General features: G+C 43.2%; 1 protein-coding gene across 3 annotated transcripts in view; it reads left to right on the top strand.

The window, feature by feature from the left end:
* Positions 1–12596, top strand: part of LOC110526365 (myotubularin-related protein 13) — a 165286-nt gene that overhangs the window by 91414 nt on the left and 61276 nt on the right. For all 3 annotated transcript variants that reach the window (XM_036980722.1, XM_036980720.1, XM_036980721.1), the window contains exons 7-15: positions 4677–4809; positions 5417–5525; positions 5946–6059; positions 9575–9652; positions 9966–10079; positions 10914–11042; positions 11201–11299; positions 11448–11661; positions 11856–11965. In XM_036980722.1, the coding sequence (XP_036836617.1) occupies positions 4677–4809; positions 5417–5525; positions 5946–6059; positions 9575–9652; positions 9966–10079; positions 10914–11042; positions 11201–11299; positions 11448–11661; positions 11856–11965 (1100 nt within the window). The remainder of the gene's footprint in view (positions 1–4676; positions 4810–5416; positions 5526–5945; positions 6060–9574; positions 9653–9965; positions 10080–10913; positions 11043–11200; positions 11300–11447; positions 11662–11855; positions 11966–12596) is intronic.

The following is a 12596-nucleotide window of genomic DNA, read 5'->3' as shown; positions in this document are numbered from 1 at the left end:
TGGCAAGGCAATTCTCTTTTTGTTCTGAACACAAAGTGTTATGTTTGGGACAAACCCAATACAACACATTACTGAGTAAAACTCGCAATATTTTCAAACATAGTGGTGGCTGCATCATGTTATGGGTATGCTTGTAATTGTTAAGGACTGGGGAGTTTTTCACAGTAAAAAAAGAAGTGGAATGGAACTAAACACAGGCAAAATCCTAGAGGAAAACCTGGTTGTGTGCTTTCCACGAGACTTTGGGAGATTAATTAAGCAGGACAATAACCTAAAAGACAAAGCCAAATATGCACTGGATTTGCTTACCAAGAGGCCGTGAATGTTCTTGAGTGGCCGAGTTATGTGGAAAAAGTCAAGGGGTGTGAATACTTTCTCAAGGCACTGTATGTTTCCTCCTTTACCAGGATTTGCTTTGTCTGCATTCTAGTTCACCGCAAAGCGGTGGTTTGGTGGCTTCACCTGAGCATTACCGTATATTGTCCCAAATTCCTGCTCACTGCATTCGTTCATACACTGGACTCAAGTATGTGGTTTTATCATGTCCTTAATACACACAAATCACTGCAGCAGTCAAGTCTACATTCCAGGGGCCGATGTTGGGGGCGAGTTAGTAAATAAGTGAACTCCAAACACATTTTTCTGATGCTTTCTTTTATTTGTAATGGAAAATAGGCCCTCATTTAGTGTGATTAGAAGAATGTGTTACAAAACTAAATGGATTATGTTTCTTGTAAGCATTAGTCCCTGAACCCCTTGAGGAATTCAATAATAGTTTGCATGCTCCTTTGTGTTTATTTGGACAGCGAGCAGTGGACGTGCACATGGGGGGGTGGGGGGTGTACTTTACTGATACACAAATTATCAGGGTCATGTTCAAGTCATGTGTTTGTAGCCAATCTGGATACACACAGAGATGGAGGAAGACAAATGGCCTGTACCTTGACATTATCCTCAGCCATGGTTTGTGTCAGTCCTCACCGACTTTGTTTTTGTTACCAAATACTGCACGTTATCCAGGAACAGTCCACAAAGCTAATAAAATGGACCAGATTCATGTCTCTCTCTTAATTTTACATTCCAAAGTGTAGAATTTACCCGGATTTTGATAGAGGATAGGACTAAACTCCTCAGGTCTAGACAGCTGTTTTTGGAGTAACAGGAGGAGATGGGGCTTGTTACTGTGCAGCTCAGTCCAACCATCAGGAGGAATGTGTCTGTGTGTTGTGATGTGTACAATAGTGTGTCCATTCCCCTCTATGCTGGATCTGAACATGGCCCCTGTCCCTGACAGATGCAGATGATGGGCAGACAGAGAGGCCTGGGCACCTCACAATACAATACCCTTGTGCAGGACTGCATGTAACTCTTAAGAGATGCTCTCTGTCATGTCCTTGGGCTACAGGTGATGTGACCGATGTCCTGTAAGAACTGATCAGTACTGCATCATATGAAGGATAAGCATTCCAACAGCACCTGAAGCGATCAGATCATGCGACTCGTGTAAGAGAAGCACCTTGCATCGCCCATCCATCACTACTGTTATACAATGCGGGCTGAGAGTATGTTCTGAGTGCAAAATCAGTGTTTCCCCTATATTAGCAGGGGCGGGCCGCAGCTGCAAATTTGTTGCCGCCACGTTTTAAAAAAAGAATCTCTGCCGAGACAGACTTAAGATCAGAGTGACTGTTACATTCATGTTTTAAGTATCTCTATATTTCTGTTAATATGGCGCTATCACTCTTATTAGTACGCCTGTGTGGTAGTCTCACTGCTGATGAACCTGGCCTGAGTGCAGTGGCAACTATGTATTGTGGAAATACGGTTTTAGTAAACGTTGTTAAACTTGAACCTAGTCGTTGTGTCATTTTGAGTTGTGACAAGTTACAATGTTTATTTGTACCAAGTAGCATTGGAGGCATTTAGAGTCTTTTGAGATTTTTCAATTAAGTGAATGCAGATGTAAACCCTGTATTTACATACACCATCCTGATTGGGTTGATAGGATGGTCTAGAGCCTACCCCCTTACCTAGATGAACAGTCATGGTATATTATAACTGTAAACAGCTCTTACACAAAAGTGTCCGTGTTATTTCGACCTCATATAATCATGTTTTGAACTGCACTGCCCCTTTAAATAAATAGGCTGTAACTCTTAAGAGATGCAAATATATTTTGGAGTTAAATAAACAGTGCTTTATTAGCCATACAGTGATAGATTATTATTATTATTTATTTTTTACAAAGACCGCATTAGTGCTTTAAAGCTGCTATGCTGCATCAGTTGAGCTAATTGTTATTTCAGATGGTGTCAACATTTAACATTTTTTATTTTCATAATTTTTTTTGTAGAATGTCCTTTCAAAAAGTCACCAAAAGTCACATTCAGATAAAATGTTATTGGTCACATACACATGGATAGCAGATGTTAATGCAAGTGTAGCAAAATGCTTGTGATAACGGCATAGTTTTCTAAGGACCTGAAGCGAGGCGACCATCTGTCGGCGCCATCATCTCTAGTGCCATCATTCGTTCTTCCTTTGCCATGATAGGGGAAGCACTGCGCATGTTTGAGTATCGTGACGATGCAACTGCTGCACAGCCCAAGGTCGGATCATATGTCAGAACATATTCTCTCATTATTTATAATCTCTCATACTTCCATGGTTGTTTTCTATGAATCAGCAACAGATTTGCTCTACATGTTGGCTGGGCTGTGTCGTCTTCCACCTCTGGTTGGAGTGTCTATTTAAAGCCATGTGTTTCATGTAACATGCTAAATCTATGTGATTCATCATGACAGTCAGTCAAATCTGTAAGAACAAATGATTAAACACAGATTTGAGTTCTAACATGAAATACAGTACAACTTGCAGTAGACTACACCTCCCCCCCTTTCCTCCTGTGTGTGATTTGTCTCTCCCCCAGCCTGTCAGGTACTCTTATTCAGTCCACCTTATGACCAAACAAGACCTGGGGAAAAGGCCCAGACCTAGTGGGTGGTGTGGTGCATATACGTGTATCATGTCTACGCACCACTGTGTCCAGAGGTCATCCTAGAGGAATGTCTGTCCAACATGTCACACTGCTCAGGAAGTGTGGCCCCCAAGGGGATAGAATGGACAGGCCCTGGACAGGCTGCTGGGCTGTTTGTTGTTGCTGCCTTTGTCTTGGCCCGGTCGGTCTCTTGTTATTTATGGTCAGAAATGTGTCGCTGTTTCCCGTAGATATGTAAACACCTCAAGGACACTACACGAGCCAGGCTGCTTACCTCAGGATGCCATTATGAAACCTAGTTGGCTGCCAAACGAAAAAATGCCAGATTCGTCACCTCAGACCTATGCACTTCCACACAGGAAGTCATGTTGAGATGACACAGAATGAGCCAAGTGACCAGCCTGTGTCGCTTGGGAGATCCTGGTATTCCGTGAACAACGGAACAGACAATGTCTATGTTCCGAGGCGCTGATAAACAGGAATATCTGAGCTGGAGGCAGACACAGAATCAGGGACCTCAGTTTGTAGCGGACTGCTGATATGTTTGCCAGTAATCCGTTGTCTTCATCTCTGTAGTGTGTGATTGATGAGTCTAACACTATGTTGATAGGAAACAATAACAGGAACTGTAAACTTGAGAATTTGTCTGGACTGTCATATTGGTATTTCACAGATTATATTGTCTCATAGCGTGTCATTTCCTCTGGCTATTTTTCAGATTGTATTTTCCTTCTCATTAATGATATACACTGACTGTACAAAACATTAGGGACACCCTTTTGCCCCTCAGAACATCCTCTATTCTTTAGGGCATGGACTCCACAAGGTGTTGAAAGTGCTCCAAAGGGATGCTGGCCCATGTTGACTCCAATGCTTCCCGCAGTTGTCAGTTGGTTGGATGTCCTTTGGGTGGTTGACCGTTCTTGATACACACGGGAAACTGTTGCGCTTGAGAAACCCAGCAGCATTGCAGTTCTTAACACACTCAAACCGGTGCACCTGGCACCTACTACAAAACCCTGTTCAAAGACACTTAAATATTATTTTTTCACCCTCTGAATGGCACACATACTCAATCTGTTTCAAGGCTGAACAATCCTTCTTTAACCTGTCTCCTCCTCTTCATCTACACAGATTGAAGTGGATTTAACAAGTGACATCAATAAGGGATCATAGCTTTCACCTGTTCAGTCTGTCATGGAAAGTGCAGGTGTTCCTAATGTTTTGTCCACTCAGTGTATAATATTCACTGCACCGTTTTGTAGCTGAAATTGCATTGTTTACCCACTTGTTATCACTGTTGGCAAGAATAACATTTTCTCAGCCATTTGTTTGTTACAAGTCAGAATATAATGGGGAATAATATACTGAGTAAAGAGGGAGATGTTTTCAAAATATTGTGATACATGTACAGTACTTTGGTTTTCATACAGTATGTCTCTGCAAAACAGATCTTTCCTCCAATCATTTCAACAAACAGCTAGTCACATAGAACATGTGGTGTTATCAATCATTCTATCACCACATGTTCTACCAAATAAATATAATTTACTCTATTGTAGTATTGTTTGCTCAGCTTAGAAATAAAATCCACCCCCAACAGTATGTTTTTTCTTTAATCAATTGTCCAACTGAATACCTCATTTAATTACACATTCTTTCTACTTTCTTTTACCAGGAATCCAGAATGTTCTGAGTCTTTTCTGTGCGGTTCTGACCGAACACAAGGTTTTGTTCCATTCTACGAGCTACCAGAGACTAGGGGAGGCGTCGCGTGCCCTGGAGGCGCTCATGTTCCCCCTCAAATACAGGTACGTGATTGGCCCGTCGGTCTCCACGGTCCCCCATCAGTCCCCATTACACCTCGGCTATTGACATGACTTGCCTTGCACCAAGTGTGACTTGAATGATAATGTTTTTTTTATTTTTATCGTTTCTTATTATCGTGATTTGTTTGTTCCTCGGTAAAATTGTTACACCTAGGCTGGCTTTGATTATGAGTCCATTGAAAGTTCAAACGTATTAAGATGTTCATGTTGATTGCGTTGCCAACTGACTTTCTGACGTTTTGTGACTAAACAAAACAACATTCCAAAATGGTCTTGGTTATCTGTTCTCATATGTCTTTAAGGTGAATAGACTTTACAACCGCCAGGTCACAGTTGTAAATTAGAACTTGTTCTCAACTAGCCTACCTGGTTAAATAAAGGTGAAATAAAAATAAATGGATAAAAAAACTTCCTGTAAATCACTCTGGATAAGAGTGTCTGCTAAATTACTCAAATGTAAATGTACTTGAAAGATTATTCTCTGGTTCACTGAACACCAAAATGGTCACTTTGAGCACCACAGTTTGATGTGGAATTTGACCTGGCAAGTGTTGTGTTTACTCACTGTCGTCTCCCGTTTGAAACTCAGTTACCCATACATCCCCATCCTGCCGTCACGGCTGCTAGAGGTGCTGAGCTCACCCACCCCCTTCATCATCGGGGTCCACTCCATGTTCCAGAGCGAGATCCAAGAACTGGTGAGTGATCTTTAGCACCTTCTCCAGACATGAACTGCCTCTGACCCTGATTCAACATGTACAGTACACCAGGTATAACAACATACCTTTATTTAAACCGATTCATTGAACACTTGCCCAATGTAACCAGTTGTCAGTGAATAATGATGATATATGATATATTTGAGTCACTGTACATTTTAAGGAAGTGTTATGTTGAGCTGACATTCCTTGGGCCGATTGATGCGGCCTCCTGAGTCCCTTAGATTCAGGGAGTTGTGACCCCTCCACTGTGTTGGCCAAGAGCCTGTTTTGGCAGGTTTCGGCCTTAGTTTCTCTTATATGCTCTGCCATAGTAATGTAGAACGTGCTCTACAGCTAAAATAGGAATCTAACTAACTCGAAAGCGTTGTTTAGTGATGTGTGTTGTCTGTCTTACAGTTGGACGTTATCATAGCTGATCTGGATGGAGGAACCATAAAGATTCCAGAGTGCATCCACCTGTCCCAGCTCCCTGAACCACTGTTACACACCACACAGACTGCCCTGTCTCTGGTAGGTACATGTTACACACTACACAGACTGCTCGGTCTCTGGTACATACATGTTACACACTACACAGACTGCCCTGTCTCTGGTACATACCTGTTACACACTACACAGACTGCCCCGTCTCTGGTACATACCTGTTACACACTACACAGACTGCCCCGTCTCTGGTACATACCTGTTACACACTACACAGACTGCCCTGTCTCTGGTACATACATGTTACACACTACACAGACTGCCCTGTCTCTGTTACACACTACATAGACTGCCCTGTCTCTGGTACGTATGTACCTGTTACACACTACAGACTGCCTTGCTTCTGGTACGTATGTACCTGTTACACACTACACAGACTGCCCTGTCTCTTGTACATACCTGTTACACACTACAGACTGCCTTGCCTCTGGTACATATGTACCTGTTACACACTACACAGACTGCCTTGCCTCTGGTACGTATGTACCTGTTACACACTACACAGACTGCCCTGTCTCTGTTACACACTACATAGACTGCCCTGTCTCTGGTACATACCTGTTACACACTACACAGACTGCCTTGCCTCTGGTACCACGACTCCATTGTGTTGCGCCCTGCCTATAGACAGAGACTAAAACCGTATGTACCTGTTACACACTACACAGACTGCCCTGTCTCTGGTACGTACGTACCCAGCATACAGTGGGGCAAAAAAGTATTTAGTCAGCCACCAATTGTGCAAGTTCTCCCACTTAAAAAGATGAGAGGCCTGTAATGTTCATCATAGGTACACTTCAACTATGACAGACAAAATGAGGGAAAAAAATCCAGAAAATCACATTGTAGGATTTTTAATTAATTTATTTGCAAATGATGGTGGAAAATAAGTATTTGATCAGCTACAAAACAAGCAAGATTTCTGGCTCTCACAGACCTGTAACTTATTCAAGAGGCTCCTCTGTCCTCCACTCGTTACCTGTATTGATGGCACCTGTTTGAACTTGTTATCAGTATAAAAGACACCTGTCCACAACCTCAAACAGTCACACTCCAAACTCCACTATGGCCAAGACCAAAGAGCTGTCAAAGGACACCAGAAACAAAATTCAAGACCTGCACCAGGCTGGGAAGACTGAATCTGCAATAGGTTTGAAGGTTTGAAGAAATCAACTGTGGGAGCAATTATTAGGAAATGGAAGACATACAAGACCACTGATAATCTCCCTCGATCTGGGGCTCCACTCAAGATCTCACCCCGTGGGGTCAAAATTATCACAAGAACGGTGAGCAAAAATCCCAGAACCACACGGGGGGACCTAGTGAATGACCTGCAGAGAGCTGGGACCAAAGTAACAAAGCATCATCATCATTAACACACTACGCCGCCATGGACTCAAATCCTGCAGTGCCAGACGTGTCCCCTTGCTTAACCTCTAGTGACACCCCATCCCGTGAACGGGACCGTTGTCATCATCTGACACTAATTAGCATAACGCAACGGACATAAATATTACTAGAAAATATTCCTATTCATGAAAATCACAAGTGAAATATATTGAGACACAGCCTTTGTTAATCACCCTGTCATCGCAGATTTTCAAAATATGCTTTACAGCCAAAGCTAGACAAGTATTTGTGTAGGTTTATCGATAGCCTAGCATAGCATTTTGTCCAGCTAGCAGCAGGTAACTTGGTCACGGAAATCAGAAAAGCAATCAAATTAAATTGTTTACCTTTTTGATGAGCTTCGGATGTTTTCACTCACGAGACTCCCAGTTAGATAGCCAATGTTCCTTTTTTCCCAAAATAATATTTTTTTAGGCGAAATAGCTCAGTTTGTTCTTCACGTTTGGAGAAATCACCCGGAAATTGCAGTCACGAAAACGGCGAAAAAAAATGCAAATTAGCTCCATAATATCGACAGAAACATGGCAAACGTTGTTTATAATCAATCCTCAAGGTGTTTTTCAAATATCTATTAGATAATATATCTATTAGATAATATATCCATCGGGACAATTCGTTTTTTAGTTGGACTGATTGGAGTAATGGCTACCTCTGTATTATACACGAGAATCTCTCTGGGAGCATCAGGTGACCACTTGCGCAATGTAGCTGCCTACGGGTATTCTTCAACATATGCGTAAAACTACGTCACAATGCTGTAGACACCTTTGGGAACACGGAGAAAGAGTAATCTGGTTGATAGCCCATTCACTGCTCAATAGGGACACATTGAAACGCAGCGCTTTCAAAACAAGAGGCACTTCCGGATAGGATTTTTCTCAGGCTTTCACCTGCAACATCAGTTATGTTATACTCACAGACAATATTTTTACAGTTTTGGAAACTTTAGTGTTTTCTATCCTAAGCTGTCAATTATATGCATATTCTAGCATCTTGTCCTGACAAAATATCCCGTTTACTACGGGAACGTTTTTTTCCCAAAAATGAGTCACAAAAGGTTAAGCCAGTACATGTCCAGGCCCATCTGAAGTTTGCAAGAGAGCATTTGGATGATCCAGAAGAAGATTGGGAGAATGTCATATGGTCAGATGAAACCAAAATGTAACTTTTTGGTAAAAACTCAACTCGTCGTGTTTGGAGGACAAAGAATGCGGAGTTGCATCCAAAGAACACCATACCTACTGTGAAGCATGGGGGTGGAAACATCATGCTTTGGGGCTGTTTTTCTGCAAAGGGACCAGGACGACTGATCCGTGTAAAGGAAAGAATGAAGGGGGCCATGTATCGTGAGATTTTGAGTGAAAACCTCCTTCCATCAGCAAGGGCATTGAAGATGAAACGTGGCTGGGTCTTTCAGCATTACAATGATCTCAAACACACCGCCTGTGTAACGAAGGAGTGACTTCGTGAGACTCATTTCAAGGTCCTGGAGTGGCCTAGCCAGTCTCCAGATCTCAACCCCATAGAAAATCTTTGGAGGGAGTTGAAAGTCCATGTTGCCCAGCAACAGCCCCAAAACATCACTGCTCTAGAGGAGATCTGCATGGAGGAATGGGCCAAAATACCAGCAACGGTGTGTGAAAACCTTGTGAAGACTTACAGAAAACGTTTGACCTCTGTCATTGCCAACAAAGGGTATATAACAAATTATTGAGAAACTTTTGTTATTGACCAAATACTTATTTTCCACCATAATTTGCAAATAAATTCATAAAAAATCCTACAATGTGATTTTCTGGATTTTTTTTTCTCATTTTGTCTGTCATAGTTGAAGTGTACCTATGATGAAAATTACAGGCCTCTCTCATCTTAAGTGGGAGAACTTGCACAATTGGTGGCTGAATAAATACTTTTTTGCCCCACTGTACACCAATACTCATCCTTGGAAATCACATATCCCATTTCACATTAGATCATAATGAGAATGTGGTTTGTTGCAAACAGTTTTATAATGTTCTGTCCTTATGTAACTAGTATATTAATTGTAATGATTTTGTTCATGTAATCTGAACCATAAAAGTGTACTTAGTCTTGACTTTGTTTATTCCTAAGAGGCATTTTATTATTTTCAGGTTTTGCATCCTGATTTGGAGATAGCTGACACTGCCTTCCCACCCCCTCGCACAGCCCCCTCCAACCTCAAACTGTTGGTAAGGCACCATCATTCCAGTAAACAGTGTCTTCACCCTTTACTCCTGGCCATGTCTCATTGTAATAGATGGAGCCTTTTCCCAGAACATCATGTGTTTGTGATATGAGGAGGACACCACTGCTCTGAGATATCTCCTGTAGCACGCTCGTCTCTTGTCCGACCTATGAATAGCACAAAAATGTGTTCTTCAGTGGGGGTTTCCATTTCTTCAGATGGTAGAATAATCACGTTAAGATGTGAACTGAATTAACAAGGGGGTATTCATGGCATGTTTGTGAGGTGACTCTCCCCTCTCTCCCTTGTGTTTTCAGGATAAGGAGGTGCGAGCCGTGTTCCTCAGGCTGTTTGCACAACTCTTCCAGGGCTACAGGTCCTGCCTGCAGCTAATCCGCATCCATTCTGAACCTGTTATCCACTTTCACAAGGTGAGATCAACTCAATCTGGGTGGGTCAAAAATCCTATTGCCAACTGAAGCCATGTGCTCCATCACCCCCTCAATGTGTCTTCTGATGACGCAAGTTTGTCACCCATGCTGTTGTCATTGCAGAAAATATCACATTTCACTGATCACTGCAATATAGGTGGTTACCTTATTCAATTTGTTTGTCCCCATTAACATTTGATAGGCTGACATGTATCCCTTGTTCCGCTCAGCCTGTAAAATAATGTTTGGAGAGAATCTAAGAACAAGAGGATTCTCTCCTATCCTGTCTTATCCTGTTTGATAAAGCTGTTTGGAGGTGTTTTAGTGACTGACCGTATGACTCTTCACCATGCTATCTGCTTGTTTGTGTTAAGTGCTGTCAGCCTTGGCCAATGGCCTCGTGATTAGCCATATGAAATATATCAAATAAAAATAGAAAAGTAGCTGGGTTTGTATTTGTTTGTGTCTGCGGTGTCTCCGTGGTAACCTCTCAGCACATCCCTCACAAAGTACCCCACATGGCTCGGATTATGGGCCAGGAATTCATCACGAATCTACAGAAACTCAACACTTTTTTATGGAGAGACGTAGACTGGGGCGTCTAGAAAAACTGCCCCCGTTTTCTATCTCTTTCACCCACTAGCATGAATCACAGGCCTGATTCAGCATATCTTCAGTCATTTGTTTCACTTTTGTGACTGGGTTCATTGTAAATCAAATAAAAAGTCAAATGAAGAGAAGCAACTCAGAAAAGGAAGGTTTGGCTGTTACAGTCCTAAAAGTACATCTTTATGTACCTAACATTATTTAACCTTTGACCCTGTCCCCCTACAGACTGCCTTCCTGGGCCAGAGAGGCCTGATTGAAAACGACTTCCTGACCAAGGTTCTGGATGGCATGGCCTTCGCTGGCTTCGTGTCTGAAAGGGGTCCGCCTTACAGAGCCTGTGATCTCTTTGATGAGGTACTGACGGGCATGGCTACTGTAACCAGACTGCATGTTTTGCAGCTCCAGTATGATTTGGCAACATTTTTTCTAATTTCACTGTTGTATGAAACTAGGCTTGTCGAGAGATTGTATCATTTGGGAACAGCTTGACTGACTTATCGTTGGTTCTGTAGCTGGTGGCCTTTGACATGGAGCGCTTTAAGGAAGAGGCGGCCAGCCCTGCCAAGCTGCAGAAGCACATGAGGGAACTCTCTGACCAACTGTACAAAAACGTGAGTTAACATCACTCAGCCTTTGGGCCTGTATGCTATAGTGTTCACATTAGGCACTTTCTGTACTCTTTAGTGTTCTAACATGTCCTATGGCTGTCACAGATGTTGTTCTTGTATGAATGTTTTATTATTGAATGGTCCATTACAGGAGAATCCCAACCCCCACATGGCGTTCCAAAAAGTGCCTCGGCCCACAGAGGGCTCCCACCTGCGGGTGCATGTGGTACCCTTCCCCCTGCTGGACGATGAGAAGGTGGAGCGGCTGCTGGCTGAGGGCCTGGCCAAGCATCCCAGCGCCCCTGCCATCACTACCACCACCCGCGCAGAGAGGAAGTGTGTGGTGCCTGCCGGCCCTCCCGTGGGTATGTCAAACACAAACATCAGCTCTACTTCATGCCTGCTCCTGTGTGAGACACATGGCTTGGCAGGAGTCTGTCTATAATGTGTTAATAGCTGTAAGTACTTCGTTTCTGAGTACTGAATGGCGTCTGTACTAGCGTAGCTAGTATTTCTACCACTCTTGTATTCCTAACCTGCTCACCCCTCATCTGTGCAGTGTCCATCATGGGAAAGATGGGCTCAGTGTTCAACAGCGCTCGCAGGCTGGAGGTGGTGAGGAGCTGCATCTCCTTCATCTTCGACAACAAGACCCAGGAGACGGAGAAGGTGACGCACGGCATCCTCCCTAATCCCTATCTCTCAGCACAGTGTAATCAGCCACGTCTGTAATGGCCCAGACACCTGGACTGACATCCATCCCTCCGATTACAGCAGGCAGCCAACCGTGTGTGTCTGTCTGGAGTTAGCGCTCTCAACTCTATCAGGCTAATTATACCTCCCAGCTGGGAGACAGGACCACACTGGAGACAGATAATCAGACACTTAGACTAGCTTCATAATCTCCTCGTTATCAGCAGAAATAACCCCATTGTTTTAACACTGAGGTTAATGGCATAGCTGTTTTGCTTTCTGCTTTTTCCCGTAAAGCATTTACACGTAAAGGATGCTCTTTGATTTCCCCGCACCGTGACACCCCCTATAGAAGAGCCCATAGGAACGTTGATGCGGGTTTCCCGTGTGTACTGCATGAAATGGAGCCAGTTCCTTTATGCCTGCACCTCTGGCTGTAATAAGCAGGTTATATAAGGCAGACGTGCATCCCTGTGTTAATAGAGGAACACACAGTACGCCAGCTATAGACCCCCCCCCCTACCTCCCCCGAGCCTATAAACCCTTTACCTCAATATATATTATACAGCCAATGTGAAACCCATTACCCAGACGCGTTACCATCACA

Source organism: Oncorhynchus mykiss, chromosome 6, assembly GCF_013265735.2.
Source record: "Oncorhynchus mykiss isolate Arlee chromosome 6, USDA_OmykA_1.1, whole genome shotgun sequence".
Taxonomy (NCBI): Eukaryota; Metazoa; Chordata; class Actinopteri; order Salmoniformes; family Salmonidae; genus Oncorhynchus; species Oncorhynchus mykiss.
The sequence above is the reverse complement of the archived record's forward strand: the minus strand, read 5'-3'. Positions and strand labels throughout refer to the sequence as shown.